The sequence below is a fragment of the Saccopteryx bilineata genome, chromosome 7 (assembly GCF_036850765.1).
Source record: "Saccopteryx bilineata isolate mSacBil1 chromosome 7, mSacBil1_pri_phased_curated, whole genome shotgun sequence".
In the NCBI taxonomy this organism is placed as follows: Eukaryota; Metazoa; Chordata; class Mammalia; order Chiroptera; family Emballonuridae; genus Saccopteryx; species Saccopteryx bilineata.
In genome coordinates this window covers 43,910,046-43,929,187 of record NC_089496.1, presented here as the reverse complement: position 1 = coordinate 43,929,187, position 19,142 = coordinate 43,910,046, and the positions used below count along the sequence as shown (strand labels likewise).

Sequence of the window (19,142 nt, the reverse complement as noted above, 5' to 3'; positions counted from 1 at the left end):
ATCTGACTGCCTCATTTCCAACTTCAGAAAAATACTATATATATATATATATATATATATATTTATTTATTTATTAGCATATTTTTTTAAACTGAGGTGTAATTGACACAAACGTTATGTTGGTTTGTATATATTGTGAAATGATTTCCTTTTCTCTGTATGAATTTTGGAAATTATAGAACTAGAGTTAGTACAACCAGATCGGTCTTAACAGACCTGTTTTTCCCAAGGCAGTTTTAACAAGCTGGATTCTAAGTATCAAAATTTCACACGCAAGTAATTTTTATCCCCTTACCCCAAGAAAGCATTTCTGTGGAAAGAAGTGTCTGCTAGAAAGGCAATCACATAAAGAAAAAAGGGAATCACATAAATGAATATAAAACTATTTATTAACCACTGTTTACCAGTATTTACAATAAAGTAAACAATATACAGTTGGATAATATTCTGTTTACTACAAAGTTATTGTTTTTCCTGGCTTCTGCTGAACCAAGAGTCCAAATACTGGGACTGAGCCTACATGTAAGGAATGCGCTGGAGGTAAGAGAAAACATGCAGGTCGAGTTTAGATTACAAAAGTTTGTTCATTTATTCCAGCACGTCCGAAATTGCCACGGTCTGTAACAATCGGATTCGGTTTCATGAATAAAGTCTTAAACATTCCACAATCATAACTTTTTAGTCAATAAAGCACAGGGATTTCAACCTCTGGAAAGAAACGGTTTGTATGTCTTGTGTTCCTAATTAGTCCCACCAGAATTTGTCTCATTTTCTCATTTGGGTGGAGAGGTTGCTGGCAGCAATACAATTTTCCTTTCAGGGGTTTTCCAAATAAACTTGCATTTATGATTATAGATATGGATATGAATTCTGACATGGATGCTTTTTAAATTGTCCAATTTAAACTGCTGACATATTTAAAATGTCCAATTAATTACTAATTATCTATTTAATTTAAAAGGTTAAAGCTTCAGGAAAAATTTCAATTTAACCTGAAGTGACTTATTACTTAGGTTGCTGAAAATGATCACAGCCCAGAAACATGAGCTTATCTATGGTTGAGAAATGCTGTTTTTGTTTTGGTAAAAAAAGAAAAAAAAAAGGCAAGAAGATGAAAAAGAAAACAAAACCATTTACATATGTATACACACCAAACACCCCCAAATAAACAAAACATCCCCAAAGACCCTTAGCCATAATGAGTTAAACTGACAATGGTCCTTAGGCATATGAGTTAAACACAGATTGACTGAGTAATGACTATGGAGAGTTCTCCCAACACTTAGAAAAGCTGTTCTCTAATACAGAGGAAAAGATATACCAAGGTATCAAATGTTCTTCTGTTAAAGGAAGCAACTACACAGTAAGCTTTTGTTCAGAGTAACCAGTGCTACAGACGCAAACTGCCCCCCAACAATCCCCAGTACTACTTCAAAACAAACATAGCAAACTTGATTTTCATTCGAACGTAGTTATTTCTTCACGCTAATAAATCAAAAAACCAAGATCCAGAGATTTTTATATATATATATAAATATATATAAAAAGCAATGCAAACAATTATTGGGCTTCGTCTTCTGGACAAGAATGCCAAGTTAGTCTCTCTTCATAAAAAGCAATTACAATTTGAGGACACTTCATATTTGCCTCTTTCGCCAGCACCAAATCCGCCTCATCTGAATCTTTCCTGTTGTAAGGAAAAAAAAAATCAGTTAAATGTAATGTCTTTTTGTCAAACATGGTGAAGGACTGAAGCAAAGGAAACAAAGACTTCCAGACACAGAGAACAGTGTGGGGACTGCAGGAGGGGCTGGGGCAGGGTGAGGAGGGCAGCAGGGGACTGCTGGCGAAGGAACACGACTTGGGGGAGGGACACACAATGCAACATACAGATGATGTATTGTAGAACTGTGCACCTGTCATTTTATTCACCAATATCACCCCAGTTCAATAAAAAACTAAAAAAGAGTTTTTAATCAAAGGTTATTTAATGCTTCAGGAGGTGTATGCAGTACTTGTGCCGGGTTTCAATAAAATTTCATTTTACAAAAGAGGCCACAGTTCGCCAATCTCTGTATTGAAATATCATTAGCAAAAGTAACTAGAATCATCCTTTCAGCAGATAATTATTCTCTGTATCTAATGAAAGAAACTATTTATTAAATCTTTTCTAGATTTTAAAGCCTCACAAAATTTTTTTAAAAACATGCCCATTTATTACTACTGTCTAATGTAACAGCAATCACCCACACACTTACCACTTCATAAGAAACATTAATTCTCCACTGCTGTCCGTTGCACCAATTATTCGCTCAGGATCAAGACCTCTGGCAAAGCCTCTTGGTTTATCAGCCTGTTTAAGAGAGGTTAAAGGATTACTTACATAGACGTTTTCACACATTTCCATATAGCAAACTAATCATAACTTCTGATTTGTATTCATGATATATCTTAAATAAAAACCTTCTAACGTGAAACACATAAATGACTAGAACACAGCCCATATTCAGGACTAAAACACATCATATTACCCATTAACCATAAAAGCAGATAATAACAAATCTTGATGTCAAAAGTATTGTGAATCATAGGTTAAGAAAACAAGAAAATAATTCAAAACAAAAAAACAGAGAAAATAATCCCTTTATTTCTGGTAACTTCACAGGAAACTATAATTAGTAATTATAAGTACTTAAAGTTAGCATTTCAAATCACTTCCAGGAATTAGTCTAAATTACCCACATGTAATTGTAAAGCACATCCAGTGATTCTAAAAATGTGGTCTGAGGATTCCTGGGAAATAACTGAGACATTTAGGGGTGTCTGCGTATCTGTAAATTCCTCTCTTTTCATGTATCAGTGACTTTAGATTGTTTTCACATACCTCCACCAAACATAGCACAGCAAATCGCAGAACAATCTGGGAAGCCAGACACTGATAGGACTTGCAACAATGTAAATACCACTCTCCATAATTAAAGTTATTTTTCATAGTTACAAATAACACTCAATAGGTTTCATCATTCTTAAATGAATACAAAACTATTTTACAAATTTTTATTTTAATTCCAACTACAGATATTTATAGGTATAGCCCATATAAAACAAAATTCTTCAGATCCTCAATATTTTTCTGGAGACCATAAAAGTTTAAGAGCTACTTAGATCAACAAGTCCTTTTTTTCCTTTCCAGACTTTTACATCAATATCCCAGCCTCCGAAATCAGATGCCTAGGTGAGTTAGAATGGTTCTAAACTTCACTAGCTGTGTGGCTTTGGGGAAGTTACCTTCATGGTTTAGACCAGTGGTAGTCAACCTGGTCCCTACCGCCCACTAGTGGGTGTTCCAGCTTTCATGGTGGGCAGTAGTGGAGCAACCAAACGGTTCTGCGATTACATACTAATAGACTAACTGTTAACCAGTCAAGATCAGGACAGCAGTGAGACTCCGTTACAGGGCATTTATATTGGACCGCACCCGACCTCTTTCACGACCACCGGGCCCGCATCCATGAGCAGCCAGGTATCTGACCCCGGGTCCACACCCACTGCCCAATCAGGCAGGCAGTTTATGTCCACTATTGTTGCCCCAAAACTAGCAGTTCGTTGTTTCATTACCCAGTAGACAAAGAATTCCATAGTTCGACACTTCTTTCTATGACAGAAACTACCAGACAATGGAAACACCAATTAACTCATATTTCCGTCTCGATTCCCAGATTTTAGGGTTACAGGGTGACATTCTAAGAACCCCCCCCCCTTGCACTGCCAAAACTAGCTGATGTCTTGCTACTTCGCCCCGATTGCAAAGAAGTGATGCCACTGGCCAACACCTGCTACATAAAATTTTATAAAACGCACAACCACGGATACTCAGTCTCGCCTCTAGAAACTCTCACTCAACCACACTTGTAACGTCGCAACCACGCAACAGACTTCAAGCACATAAGTTCTGTTCACCTTACGTAAGTGAAGCTAAATTGTTACATAATCAAAACTAAAGTCAGTCCGTAGTTAGATTTCTGAGAGCAAGCACGTGCTTACAGCTTCAAACAAAATATTGTGAAATATCGTGAGCTCATGTCTCAAGAAATAAAATACACACACGGCTATTCGCCAGAATATCTGAATATGCATTTCATAAAATCTGTTGCAAATAAACAACATTCAATGTGTTTATTGTGCCATAAAACATTATCCAATAAGGCAATGAAGCCAAGTCGATTGAGAGAACATCTTTCTACAAAGCAACCAAGTGACAAGGACAAGCCACTGAATATTTTCAGAAAATATAAAAAATTTCAAATTTGTTGAACTATCATTGCATCATTTAAGAAACGATACAATGAACGAAGATGGATTAACTGCCACTTATCGCATTTCACAAATAATTGCAAAAAATGGTAAAAGCTATAATATTGGAGAAACTGTAATAATACCCTCTATAAAATAATTTATCTCAACAGTAATGCATCCGGATATACCTCAAATTTTAAAAACGTTGCCCCTAAGTGAAAGCACAGTAAAGCAACAAATTGAGGAAATGGCAGTTAATGTTGAAAACAAACTTTAAGTACTCTCTAAAACTCTTCGTTTTCCATGCAATTGGACAAATCTACCATTGCAGATAGCAGATAATGATGCTTTATTGGTGGCATATGTACGCTATTTTGATGAAAACAATATATTACAAGAAAAAATGCTATTCGCAATAAATCTCATCTCAGATACAAAAGGACAATTTATATTTAATACTGTGAGAACATACTTTACAAAAAATAATGTTCCTTTGAATAATATTGTTGCATGCGCTACTGATGGAGCACCATCAATGGTAGGTCACTATCGTGGATTTGTTGCTTATTTGAAGCAGGAAGTGCCAAATGTTTTATGTATTCATTGTGTGGTGCACAAACAGCATCTTGTAGGAAAACATCTAAGTACAAGTCTCTATTCATCATTAACTATATAATTCGAGCCGTAAACAAGATCAAATCCAATGCAAAGAATGAAAGAATGTTTCAGCATCTTTGCCAGGACAATAATGAAGATTTTATTAAGTTACTTTTGCACACAGAAGTTCGGTGGCTGTCAAAGGGTACATCTTTGGCTAGATTTGTAGCATTATATGATAGTGTCATACAATTTCTTTAAAGTAATAATGAGACCAATCTGTGTCAACAGTTAAAAACAGTAAAGAATGATGCCTTTTACTTGGTAGATATTTTCAAGAGATTTAACAATGTCAATTTACAGCTTCAAGGAACTAATAAAACTCTTACAGGTTGCCAAAGAATTGTGCTATTATTTATTGACAAACTTGAACTACTTCGTCATAATCTATTAAAGAGAGAATTTCATCAGTTTCCTAAATTATCATCTATAAAAGATGATGCAACTCCAGAGGATATTGACAGATTCAGTAGCCACCTCAACGAACTTAAATTGGACATGGAAAAACGATTTGAAGATATTTTGAAATTGAAGGTGTATGACTGGATGAAAAACCCTTTTACTGCAAATATTGAAGAGGCTGATACAACTTGCCAAGAAGAACTGTTAAAAATTGGATATGAGGAAGAAAGTAAACATAAATTTGACAGTGGTGGATATGAAAACCTATCGCAAAATAAAAAAATGCCGGTCTTATAATCAAATATGTGGTAAATGGTATTCAGTTTATTGATACCTTTCCCTACACCTCATCTTGTGGAATCAGGATTTAGTGCTGTTAATCATATTATGACAAAAGAAAGAAACCGCCTGAATATTTCCAAAAGGGGAGACCTTCGTTTGTTCCTCACAAAAATTGAACCAGATATTCAATATTTAGTTTCCCAGCATCAGCGTCAGGGACCCATCCCACTAATAATTCAATTAACTAATGTAATTTCTATGTATGCAAAGTATAAATAAAAAGATAGATTTACTATATAGTAAGTTGTTTTATAAAGATTTATTCTGCCAAACTTAGTAAAAATTCGACATAAAGTACTTGGTTAGTAATTATTATTATATGCTTTAACTTGCTGTAACTCTGCTTTATAAATTTTATAAAGTAAAGTTACCTCCCTACTTTATAAATCACCATTACTGTGGAACCAGTGGGCAGTTAGAAAATTATACTACTAACAGATACAAAAGTGGGCGGCAGGTATACCCCTGGTTTAGACTATCTAATAAATAGGAATAATACTATCTGTCTCAGACTTTTCATGCAAAATAAGTTATTTAGAAGTATGCTTGGCACACATAAGGGCACAATACATGATAACTAACTGCTGTTATTAAACAGTTCTTCTGTTGGTTGACTTTTTTTTTTTTCTTTTTCATTTTGTTGGTTGACTTTTAAATACGTTCAAGACCCAACAGATGCTTGAAACTCTGATACTACTAAATCCTACAAACTATGTTTTCCCCTATACATACATACCTATAATCAAGTTTAATTTATAAACTGGGCACAGTAAGAGATTAACACTAATAACAAAATAGAAAAATTACAATAACAATGTAATAGAAGTTACATGAATGTGGTCTCTCTCAAACTATCTTGTATTGTACTCACCGTCCTTGTGATGTGAACAATGATAAAATGCCTACACGATGAGGTGAATGACATAGGCATTGTCATGTAGCATTCAGCCACTAATGTTTGGATGGTATGTCAGAAGCAGACTATGTCATTGGATGAGGAAATTTAATAGTTTCAGAACTCAGGTGACCACAGGTACCGAAACTGCGGATGTGCGAGGACTACTGTATGTGTGAGAACTGACGCTTAACATTGCTAATTTTGGTTTGGCTGCTGAAGTGTCTAGAACCAAATCTATAGCCAACCTCTGCTTCTCATCTGTAAAATGGGGATAATACCTGTAATCTTAGTAAAGATGTCATGAAGATCTAATGGATTATATGTAAAGTACCTCACTCACATCTAGTTCAAATAATCCGATTTTAAATGCAAATGTCGTATCAAGAAATCTATTGTAGGCCCTGGCCGGTTGGCTCAGCGGTAGAGCGTCGGCCTGGCGTGCGGGGAACCCGGGTTCGATTCCCAGCCAGGGCACATAGGAAAACTGCCCATTTGCTTCTCCACCCGTCCCTCCTTCCTCTCTGTCTCTTTCTTCCCCTCCCGCAGCCAAGGCTCCATTGGAGCAAAGATGGCCCGGGCACTGGGGATGGCTCCTAGGCCTCTGCCCCAGGCGCTAGAGTGGCTCTGGTTGCAGCAGAGCGACGCCCCGGAGGGGCAGAGCATCGCCCCGATGGGCATGCCGGTGGATCCCGGTCGGGCGCATGTGGGAGTCTGTCTGACTGTCTCTCCCCATTTCCAGCTTCAGAAAAATACAAAAAAAAAGAAAAAGAAAAAAAGAAATCTATTGTATGTTTAGTCCTCAGGTCTAAACACTAAATCAGAACCAAGACCCTTTCCGAAATTGCCCTGCCTACTATGCAGGGCAAGTATAATTTATTTTGAAGTTGAGGGTAGAAGCAGTTATGTGATTTGCCCAAAGCCCCAGAGACACCGGGGAAGCAAAGGCTGGATCAAAACACACATGTAGTGAATAAATCAACTGTCTCAATTCATGCAAGAAAAACATAAAAAACAAAAATTTTATTATCAAAGATTATATACTTCAAAATCAAAGTACTGTGTAGAAATACTTTGATAATACAAGGATCAAAAACCAAAGTACTGTCTTGTGGTCAATGCCCTGAACTGTCAATAATTAGGATGTGCTACGTAGATTTTCCGTGTACTGGAAGGAATTTCAATGATCTAATGTTAGTGTTCTTTGTATGTAGGACTGTTAGTCTTGGGACCATAGGAAACTGTGCGATCAGGTACCATATCCAAGAGTCTACCCAAAATAATACACAACAATTTAAGTGGTATAACCACTCAACTAAATTTATACAATGTAGGCTAAACCAAGCCTATCCTTTTTGTCCTAAATAGAAAGGATTTAAAAATGGCTTTAAAAAAAAAGACATTTTAGAAAGTATCTTAACAGTGTTTAAAAAATCAAGCCATCAACCTTTTACAGAAAGCCCGTTTGGTGGGCAATATTTTATACTTACAGCATCTCTTTTCTTCTTTGATTTGCTATCATCAGATTCACTGTCAGATAAAGACTTTCTTTTTGTACCATCTTTTTCTTTACCAGCTTTTTGAGAATTAAGAAATGCTTCAATTAATTCTGGACAATCTAAATTTTCTTCAGGTTCCCAAGTATTGTCAGCACTGCATTCAGTGGGGAAAAGAGTTCATTCAATTAAACATGGTTTATCACCACCACACAGATCCATCTAATATATACCTGAAAACATGTGCTAACATACTTAACACAATCTGATCATACTTCCCTCTGTGTCTTCTTTCACAGTCCTACCCGGGGGGGCAATCTGCTATACTACCCCCAAGTTAACTCAACCTGATTCTAGCAGAATAACTGGAGCTAATACTTTTCCAAATTATGAAAACAACACACTTCAGAATTTCTCTGGAAGGGCTTTTGAAAAACATGGATTCCTAACTCATATCTTAAATTATATTATAAGATTAATTGGAATATAACTAGGGTTAGGGCCTCCAATTCCATTTTAAAATAATTGAGGGGTTCTCAAACACAAAACAGTACCTTCAAGTTGGAAAATGATATAAAAGAGTCAGCAACCCAAAAGTCAAATTCTGTTTTTCAGATGGCTGGCAAACTAAGAAAAGCTTTTTACACTTTATACTGGTTAAAAAAAAATATTTCATAATGAAAATTAAAAATTTTGAATTTCAGGGCCCTTAAACAAGGGCTGGAAAGAAAATAAATATCAATGACCGAATGTGAAAGTAATCTAACCCTTTACTAGTGAATGGTTTGCAAGCTTTATGTGCTCTAATCCAAAACCCTCTGCACAGGATACAATGAAATGAATCCTCCTAGTGATGCTTGGGGACAGACACAGGCCTCTGGTTACAACTCGGTTTGCTGACATTCCAAGAATCCAAAATTGGCAAAACTTAAGAGGGTGAAGTAGACTGTTGTGTATTGTTGTTTTTATTATAGCCTTCTCCATTACCTAACACACTGTACCACACACAGTAGGTTCTCAATCATAGCAGTGACTGGAAAAGAAAGAATTCTTTTCTTGGGGGGAAAGAATTTAAAGAGGACTTAGCCTGACCTATGGTGGTACAGTGCATAAAGGGTTGACCTGGAATGCCAAAGTTCCTGGTTCGAAACCCCGGGCTTGCTGGGTCAAGGCATGTACAGGAAGCAACCACTACAAGTTGATGCTTCCTGCCCTCCCCCTTTCTCTCTCTCCTCTCTCTAAAATCAATAAATAAAATCTTTAAAAAAGGTTTCATTTCCTAACACTTAATGGGTAGGACATAGAGACAAATGGCTTTTAATGCCCCAACGGGTTAAAATAACCAAAGCAGATTAACAGCAAAAACCGACTGTCTACCACATGACGGTTATCAATTCTTTGGTAAACTGCAGAATCTAATTTAAAAGTAGGTCAGACTTATTTGCTTGGTTCAACTATCTGTAGGAAATTTTTTAGAAGTAAATTATGAACTTATGATCTATACTTAAGCTCAGCCAAGTATACTATAAAAATAAGACAGAATAACCTAAAGCTTCAACTCATTCTTCCCAAATTGCTCCGGAGAGTGCATTAAAATGTGAGAGCACAGATATGTAGATGAAGCCTAATAATTTGACTATGACACTCCTCATCTCCACCATGCTCAGAATTTTGTAAGATCTCTACCTATCCATTACCAATTGTTGCTGTCCAGATAAATTCAGTCTTTGTGGTTTAAGATGGGAGAATCCAAGCAGATGAGCACATGACAAACGTTAAGAGTCGAATTTCTGCATGTGCCGGGAAGTTATTCACAAGACAACTAATATTACAAAGCAGTTATGAGAGCAGCTAGTAACAAGGAACCTAAAAAACCAGGGAGTTTAATACAAAATGTAGATTCTAGATTATGTGGTAAGCCCAGTGTAAGAACTGGATTTTAATAAGCACTTCTGTGCAAGACCTACTGGTCTACATTAGATTGTTCCCATGTTTTTAGTGTCCTCTTTATGTAGGGAATGATGCAAATTAGGTCTTCCAATTAGTACAATATGGAGGTACATTTAGATGCATTACACGGTAAACTACACTGTACAATAAATAATTCTATGAACGGGACTCTTCAAGGTAACCAACTAGTCTCAAATTTGATTGGCTACACTGTAAGCTAACTTCTTGGTTCCTTTAAAACACAACTCAAACATGCTACCCTGGTTTAAAATTGTCTCTTAATTTAGAGAAACTTATGGGAAACTGATAAAGATCTCAGGTTTAAAATAAGTTTTAAACGCCACTTGCACGCACTGAAACATAACAAAATGGATCACTTACTCTGTGAACCCCTTCCACTTCAGGAAATACTCCACCTTCCCGTTCACCACACGGCGGTCCAATACTTTCTCCACTACAAACTCCTCAGGCTCCGCCTCTTCAACTTTTTTACTCTTTCCATTCTGCTTCTTGCCTATTTTTTGCTAAAACAAAACATAAAGAATTAAGAAACAAGGCCCTGGCCGGTTGGCTCAGCGGTAGAGCGTCGGCCTAGCGTGCGGAGGACGCGGGTTCGATTCCCAGCCAGGGCACACAGGAGAAGCGCCCATTTGCTTCTCCACCCCTCCGCCGCGCTTTCATCCCTGTCTCTCTCTTCCCCTCCCGCAGCCAAGGCTCCTTTGGAGCAAGGATGGCCCGGGCGCTGGGCATGGCTCTGTGGCCTCTGCCTCAGGCGCTAGAGTGGCTCTGGTCGCAACATGGCACGCCCAGGATGGGCAGAGCATCGCCCCCTGGTGGGCAGAGCGTTGCCCCTAATGGGCGTGCCGGGTGGATCCCGGTCGGGCGCATGTGGGAGTCTGTCTGACTGTCTCTCCCTGTTTCCAGCTTCAGAAAAAATGAAGAAAAAAAAAAAAATTAAGAAACATTTTTTTTTATTTGGGGGTACATTAAAAAGTCTAAATTGCTTACATTATTGTTGAATTTGACATCTAAACTTTTACTTCTATGTCCCAGGATAGACACCATCTCAAAAAATAAAAGCCAACAGGTAACTAATAAAAAACAAAGGAATACTGGCCCTGGGTGGTTGGCTAGTGGTAGAGTGTAGGCCTGGTGTGCAGGAGTCCCGGGTTCGATTCCCAGCCAGGGCACACAGGAGAAGCGCCCATCTGCTTCTTCACCCCTCCCCCTCTCCTTCCTCTCTGTCTCTCTCTTCCCCTCCAGCAGCCGGGGCTCCATTGGAGCAAAGTTGGCCCGGGCCCTGAGGATGGCTATGGCCTCTGCCTCAGGCACTAGAATGGGCCTGGTTGCAACAGAGCGACACCCCAGATGGGCAGAGCATCGCCCTGTGGTGGGCATGACGGGTGGATCCCGGTCGGGTGGATCCCGGTCGGGCGGATCCCGGTCGGGCGCATGCAGGCATCTGACTGCCTCCCGTTTCCAGCTTCGGAAAAATACAAAAAAAAAAAAAAAAAAGGAATACTAAATTTTGTCACCCACCACACTTCAATGAAATACAGTCAAAAACACTCTCTGGAAAACACTGTTGTTGTCTTTTCCTGATCTCATCTAATACCTAAATAGATTTGTTATGAGAGGACTGAAAATAAATACATTCTAAAAACCCCACAAAATTAAAGGGTTAATTAGAAAAGAATGAGAGAAAATCCCAAACATTATGCTCATTTATAATCACTTCATATTAAAATAGGTGCTATTAAATATATTAAATAACCTAGTTACTAACTTCATTCTTCAATACAGCATGCAAACAGAAAAAGGTAACAGCAATGCCACAAGATTGCAAAATGACATTAAAACTATGCAGTCATTTAGAAGTGTACACACACATTACTTGGGCATTGTACCCAGTCAGTTTTCTGCTTCTGTACGTTATAAGGAAGGAAAATATGGTAATGGGAAGAGTAAAATAAAATTGGTGTGAACAAAATCTTATTAGATACTGATCTGAAATGACAAACAAAATACATAGCTAGGTCTGTTAAAGAAAGAATAAACAATAAAAAAGATGACAAAATTAAACACAGAAAACGAAAAGGATAAACCTTAAGATGAAAAAAAACTGGCATAGAAATATTACAATAGCACTCATAAGCTGGTTTGAAGTGCTCATCCTTTTCTTTTTTAAAGAAAAGCTACCCACTTTCCCACTTTGTTATAGCACTGTTATCTCACAACACAAATGCAAGTATTTTAAAATAACAGTTAAAAAACGTGTGTGCAAAACCAATTTAATTTTAACAGAAGCATTTATTTGCTTTCTGTATCCAGACTCAGCCTCAAAGCACCAGGCAGAGCCAGGTCCTTTCCCATCCAGTACTTGCACATAGATGACTGTAAAGTCAATTCAATTATGTAACCTTTGATAAACTGATTATGGTACTTGGACAGTTCCATCCTGAAGGGGCACAGAAGATACTTTGTGCTTTCCCCCTGAGGGCTTTGAGGAGAATCATTTGTGCCACAGACACTGACCAGACAGGCTTTATTTTCCCAGATTACTTTATTTAAATGTGCAATCTAATGACACAAGTTATAAATTACCAACCTGCCCTTTACTGCAAAATCCAAGGGGAGAAATAACAAACCCAAACCAAATGTTGTGTTCTATTTAGATGTTAACACTCACCTTGACATGCTTGCAATGATTATTAACGCAGTTACAATACTATGGGAACTGTGACTGTGATTTAATGATTCTTATGCAAATATTCCAGTGCCTGTTTTTTCTTTTTTTTTACAGGGACACTGAGAGAGTCAGAGAAAAGGATAGATAGGGACAGACAGACAGGAACGGAGAGAGATGAGAAGCATCAATCATCAGTTTTTCTTGGCGACACCTTAGTTGTTCATTAATTGCTTTCTCGTATGTGCCTTGACCGCCGGACTTCAGCAGACCGAGCAATCCCTTGCTCAGCCAGCAACCTCGGGTCCAAGCTGGTAAGCTTTTTTGCTCAAGCCAGATGAGCCCGCTCTCAAGCTGGTGACCTCCGGGTCTCAAACCTGGGTCCTCAGCATCCCAGTCCGACACTCTATCCACTGCACCACCACCTGGTCAGGTCCAGTGCCTGTTTTAAATTTGTAACTTGACTGAATATATATGTATGTCTTCACACACTTGTGGAACTTCAAAGAAGACCATAAACTCTGAGTTTAAGAAAGTGTTGACAGAAAAAAATGAACTGTTCAGAAGTTATCAACAGTCTACTCTTCCCTCCTTCCTGGGCATATGTGCACTTTGGTTTATTTTGTATATTAAAAAAATTAAAACTGCAATGATTAAAATTTAAGGCCTGTTGCCCTAGCCAGATAGCTTGATGGGTTAGAGCAGGGGTCCCCAAACTGCGGCCCCCTGAGGTCATTTATCCGGCCCCCGCCGCACTTCTGGAAAGGGCACCTCTTTCATTGGTGGTCAGTGAGAGGAGCATAGTTCCCATTGAAATACTGGTCAGGGTCCTGGCCGGTTGGCTCAGCGGTAGAGCGTCGGCCTAGCGTGCGGAGGACCCGGGTTCGATTCCCGCCCAGGGCACACAGGAGAAGCGCCCATTTGCTTCTCCACCCCTCCGCCGCGCTTTCATCCCTGTCTCTCTCTTCCCCTCCCGCAGCCAAGGCTCCATTGGAGCAAAGATGGCCCGCGCACTGGGGATGGCTCTGTGGCCTCTGCCTCAGGCGCTAGAGTGGCTCTAGTCGCAACATGGCAACGCCCCGGAAGGGCAGAGCACCACCCCCTGGTGGGCAGAGCGTTGCCCCATGGTGGGCGTGCCGGGTGGATCCCAGTCGGGCGTATGCGGGAGTCTGTCTGACTGTCTCTCCCTGATTCCAGCTTCAGAAAAATTAAAAAAAAAAAAAAAAATTAAAAAAAAAAAATACTGGTCAGTTTGTCGATTTAAATTTACTTGTTCTTTATTTTAAATATTGTATTTGTTCCCGTTTTGTTTTTTTACTTTAAAATAAGATATGTGCAGTGTGCATAGGGATTTGTTCATAGTTTTTTTTATAGTCCGGCCCTCCAATGGTCTGAGAATCAGTGAACTGGCCCCCTGTGTAAAAAGTTTGGGGACCCCTGGGTTAGAGCGTCGTCCCAAAGTGCAGTTTGCTGGTTCGATCCTGGTCAAGGCACATACAGGAACAGATCATATTCCTATCTCTCTCATGTTCCCTCCCTTCCACTCTCCAAAATCAATAAAATAAACATGCTCTGGCCGGTTGGCTCAGCGGTAGAGCGTTGGCCTGGCGTGCGAGCGACCCAGGTTCAATTCCCGGCCAGGGCACATAGGAGAAGCGCCCATTTGCTTCTCCACCCCCCACTCCTTCCTCTCTGTCTCTCTCTTCCCCTCCCGCAGCCAAGGTTCCATTGGAGCAAAGATGGCCCGGGCGCTGGGGATGGCTCCTTGGCCTCTGCCCCAGGCGCTAGAGTGGCTCTGGTTGCGGCAGAGCGACGCCCCGGAGGGGCAGAGCATCGCCCCCTTGTGGGCAGAGCCTCGCCCCTGGTGGGCGTGCCGGGTGAATCCCGGCCGGGCACATGCGGGAGTCTGTCTGACTCTCTCCCCATTTCCAGCTTCAGAAAATCGAAAAAAAATAAAATAAACATTAAAAAAATAAAAATTTAAGGCCTGTATTTCAGAATAAGTTTGAAATATGACAAAGCGCTCAAAGTATTTGAAAAGTTTAACAAATTCTGTTCCAGTTTCAGTGTACTGTACAAGGTACCTGTTCTTTAAACTGGTCAATACGGCAAATACTTGACTTTTCTAAAATTCAGTACAGGGTAAGTTAGGTAATATTACGTCAATCAAGGGCTTTATTGCTTTGTGCCCATGCTTACAGCATATTCTTCCATGTTAAATTTGTACACTTTCATTTCAAAATATACCTATAAAAAAAGAATACAAGTGGTCCCTCATCCATCGCCGGGGTTAGGTTCCAGAACACACCGCGATAGGTGAAAATCCACGAAGTAGTGACCTTATATTTATTTTATTATTTACATATTATTTTAAGGCTTTATAAAACCTCATCACACTTTTATAAACCTTTCCCACACTACTATTAACCTTTCCACAATCTTACAAACACTTCCTATGCTCTTAAAACACTTTCTGCACTCTTAAACCTACACAATTTTAACACATAAAATTCTATATGGATACTCACCAGTGAATATACAGTAATACTTTTAATATTTAATAATTTTTATATTGTTTTTAATTTTTTTTACTAGAAAATGCTTATTTTACCACAAAGGTAATTAAAATATATAAAAATACCTACATTCTCCCAAACCTGGCAAAATAGCTAAAAATCCGCAATACAAAATTAGATCTATACAATTTGAAAATCCATGATACAGTGAGACCGCAAAAAAGTGAATTACAATGTGGCGAGGGACGACTCTAAATATACTTAGTAACACTCATACTATTCTCTCAAGATGAGTTTCATTTGATTAAGATGCTATTGAGCCACACAGTATCTCAATGTAATGACTTCGTTTTTGACTTCTAATTTTCTCCATAACGCTGGGGGGAGAAGACACTGGGAAATACAAACCGGTGTATATTTCTCAACCATCGAGATACAAAATTACAATTCTGAGGGGGGAAAATTGAATTAGATCCTTACACATTTTAGGTTATTAACTTACCAATGTAGTTTTATTGGAGGCCATTTTTTTATTGCAGACTTCAAGAGCTATTACTAGAAAAATGCATGACAGTTAAAAGAAAGTTTGCAAGACATAAAAAGATAGCTAAGCACAGTTCTGTTAGGATTCCAACACACATCCATGTAGCACATAGTAGCAAACATGAATACAAATCCAGAGGAGATCTGAATTCCTGCACTAGTTTTAGTGACGTATGCCTGATAGCATAGCAGTATGCTAACCATGTGAGTCTTAGAGACCTTACTGGGGAGGGACGTTGGTATCTAACAGCTTTACAGGGCAGAAAAATAGCAGTTCTTTTCCAATTCAAGTCCCATCTTCAGCACTTACTTTAAAACGGCCAAATATTTTGGTTCAAAACCCAGACACAATTACCCAGTCAAAATGGCAAACTATCGTGAATTTTGCCTCTTTAACAGTCTTAATAAGAGTCACCTAGGTAATCCCAACTTGGTTTCTTCTTAGAAACCCTCCCTCTTTCCAGTCACTCCTTAAGAAACTAAAGGAAAACCTACAAGACGCCTTAGTTTCATTCCGTGCCACTAAAAACAAAATCGCCGTCTTGGGGTGTCCAGCCGCCCCCCCTAAGACCCAGGTCCCACCGGCTCGAAGCTTAAGCGCCCGGCCCCGCCCCCCCACCCGGGAGCTCGGGCCGCGTGGTCAGCGCATCCGCGGGGAGAAACAAAGGCCGCGACGCGAGGGTTGAAGGGCGCTGCGCCATGGGGCCCCCGCCCCGCGGCGGCCACGTAACGGGCCGCCCGCCGCAGCCTCCGGCCAGCGGCCGCGCTGATGCCGGGAGAACGCGCCGCCCTCCCAGAGGAGGCCCCGGTGGCCGATCAAGCCCGGAACGGGAGGCGGGCCTCTCATTCTGATCGGGGTGGGGGAGGGGAGAAGTCGCCGCGCTTTGTCTAAAAATAAGGCGGCTGCAGCCGCGGCTCTCCCGGCTCTCAAGGACAGTCTCATCCCAACACACTGCAGGCGGCGGCACCGCGCCGGCCCACGGCGGGGTCTCGGCCTCTCCCCTTCCTCCTCCCCCTCTGGGTCGGCCGGGGATGAGTGGGAGCCGGCAACTGGGTGGCGATGGGGTCCCTGGGGCGCAGCCGAAGCGCCACCTCCGCGTGCTCGCTAGAGAGAAAGAAAGAAAGAAAGACACCGACTTCACCGCCTCCGTGCTTCTCCGGGTCCCGCGGCTCCGGCGTCTCCGGCCCTGCGCGCCTTCAGCTCGAGCCACATCCGAGGGGGAGGGGGCCGGGGACACGCGCGCGCGGAACCGCGGCCGCGAGCGGGGGGTTGGCACCGCCCACGCCGGGGGACCGCGAGGGGCGGGGCAGGGGCGGGCGCGCGCCCGGCGCGGGGGAGGGGCGGCGGCCCGCGCTGTGCCCGCCGGGAGCGCGAGCGCGCGGTCAGGGGCGGGCGGTGGCCGCAGCGCAGTTGACCATTCGAGCAGTGGCGGCTGGTGGTCCCCGGAGGGGCGGGAGGAGGGAGGAAGGCGAACAGGGCCTTCTCGGAGGAGGCGTTCTCGCTTCGCAGCTGCGGCGCTGGCGCCAAAACTGGACTCCGCCCACCTGCTCGCTCCGGGCTGGGTGCCTCTAACCGCTGGGGGGTGTGGGGGCGAATCCGGCTCGGAAAGCGTCCGGAACTAAGACCTGTGCCCCTTTGGCCCCCAACGCGCGCCAGGTGTAGTTTGGTGGCTAGCAGTCGCTCTGGGTGTCCCGGAAGGGGCCAGTGAGTCCTTGGCTCCGGGGGAAAGGGAAAACGCAATGGGGAGCCTACAGAATGTTTCTAGCAGGAGAACGTAAGGCGAGGGCATTAGCAAGGCATTGCTGAGCAGCTGAGCCCCTGGCTGTGGGTTAAGGTCCAGCGACCGTTTCTAACCGCCCTGCGCTAAGGCGGGCGCTGGAGCCAATTCACAAACCGGGACATAAGCTGACTCGAGCCTTCCGCCATTCACTGATCGCATTTACGCAAGTGACGTCAAAGCCTCCGCGGGCCCTAAGGAGGGAGGAGTGCGTATTCTGCGTAGGGGGGGGGCGTAGTTCCCGCCATTGGTGACCGTTGGGGCGTTTACGCAACGTCCTGACGTAAAGACGCGTTAGTTGGAGGGGAAGGTTCTAGAAAAGCGGCGGCAGCGGCTCTAGCGGCAGTAGTAGCAGCGCCGGCTCGCCGTGCGGAGGTTCTCCCAGCGTTGTTGTTTCTCCAGCGGCGGCAGTTCTCACTACAGCGCCAGGACGAGTCCGGTTCGCGTCCGACCGCGGAGACCTCTCTCATCTCGCTCGGCTGCGGGCAATCGGGCTGAAGCGACTGAGTCCGCGATGGAGGTAACGGGTTTGAAATCAATGAGTTCTCGGAAACGGCATGGCGAGGCCGCCGGCGCCCCAGTGGAAGGCGGTCCCCGGCCTCGTGGGAGTGCGGCCGTGAAATGTCCATACGTAACTACAAGCACTGCAGCAGAAATCACTGGACAAACAATATGGTGCACGTGAAAAAAGCTGCGTTAGCCCACCTATCCGTGATTCACCACCATGAGAAACGGGGGAGATGTGACCTAATAATACTGTGTCTCAAATCGTAGTATATTACAACTGCTTCCAAGGAAACCCATTCTGAATGTGACTTCACACCACACCAACGACTCTGTAAGAACCTTGCCCACATCTTAGATGCTGAGGACACAAGGCCTAATTGAAGACCACCACGAAATCTCCGTTTGGCTTCCATTTTTGAAGTTAACTATTAGGAAATTCTGCAGCTCTTGCTAACCAGTATAAGCAAAGACTTAAATGTCTTTTCAAAGTTTCCAGTAAAATGAAAAGACTGAAAGTAATAAAAACAGCTTCCATTTACAAGTGTCAGCTATGTGCTGGCACTGTGCTGAGGATATTGTGAGCATTGCCTCATTTAAATCTCACAAACCCCCATTTTACAGATGGAGACACTAAGGCAGGGATCCCCAAACTTTTTACACAGGGGGCCAGTTCACTGTCCCTCAGACCGTTGGAGGGCCGGACTATAAAAAAAACTATGAACAAATCCCTATGCACACTGCACATACCTTATTTTAAAGTAAAAAAACAAAACGGGAACAAATATTTAAAATAAAGAACAAGTAAATTTAAATCAACAAACTGACCAGTATTTCAATGGGAACTATGGGTTTGCTTTTGGCTAATGAGATGGTCAATGTGCTCCTCTCACTGACACCAATGAAAGAGGTGCTTCTTCCAGAAGTGCGGCGGGGGCCGGATAAATAGCCTCGAGGCCGCATGCGGCCCGCGGGCCGTAGTTTGGGGACCCCTGCACTAAGGCTTACTGAGGTGAAGTAAGTTGCTCGAGTTCACCAACTTGCCCAAAGCCAATGCTGGGATTCAAATCCATCTGT

The 19,142-nt window shown here is 42.0% G+C and overlaps 1 protein-coding gene and 1 long non-coding RNA gene across 2 annotated transcripts; one reads left to right on the top strand and one right to left on the bottom strand.

Moving 5' to 3' along the window:
* Positions 1 to 371: 371 nt before the first annotated feature.
* LOC136310479 (chromobox protein homolog 3) lies at positions 372 to 17,077 on the bottom strand. Its single transcript, XM_066239135.1, has 6 exons — positions 16,921 to 17,077; positions 15,743 to 15,795; positions 10,420 to 10,562; positions 8,083 to 8,245; positions 2,259 to 2,353; positions 372 to 1,687 (listed from the first exon to the last, which is right to left on the bottom strand). The coding sequence occupies exons 2-6, from the start codon at positions 15,764 to 15,766 to the stop codon at positions 1,561 to 1,563; spliced, it is 552 nt and encodes a 183-aa protein (XP_066095232.1). The 5' UTR covers positions 15,767 to 15,795; positions 16,921 to 17,077; the 3' UTR covers positions 372 to 1,560.
* LOC136311073 (uncharacterized) lies at positions 6,696 to 7,538 on the top strand. Its single transcript, XR_010726681.1, has 2 exons — positions 6,696 to 6,972; positions 7,365 to 7,538. It is a non-coding gene; the product is annotated as an uncharacterized lncRNA (long non-coding RNA).
* Positions 17,078 to 19,142: the final 2,065 nt, after the last annotated feature.

Excerpts from the sequence above, each read along its gene's own strand:
- LOC136310479 (XM_066239135.1), bottom strand. The coding sequence starts at position 15,766 with ATGGCCTCCAATAAAACTACATTG. Across the intron at positions 8,246-10,419 it reads AAGTGGAAGGGGTTCACAGA|TGCTGACAATACTTGGGAAC; the intron begins GTAAGTGATCCA and ends CACTGAATGCAG. Across the intron at positions 1,688-2,258 it reads TTAATGTTTCTTATGAAGTG|GAAAGATTCAGATGAGGCGG; the intron begins GTAAGTGTGTGG and ends TCCTTACAACAG.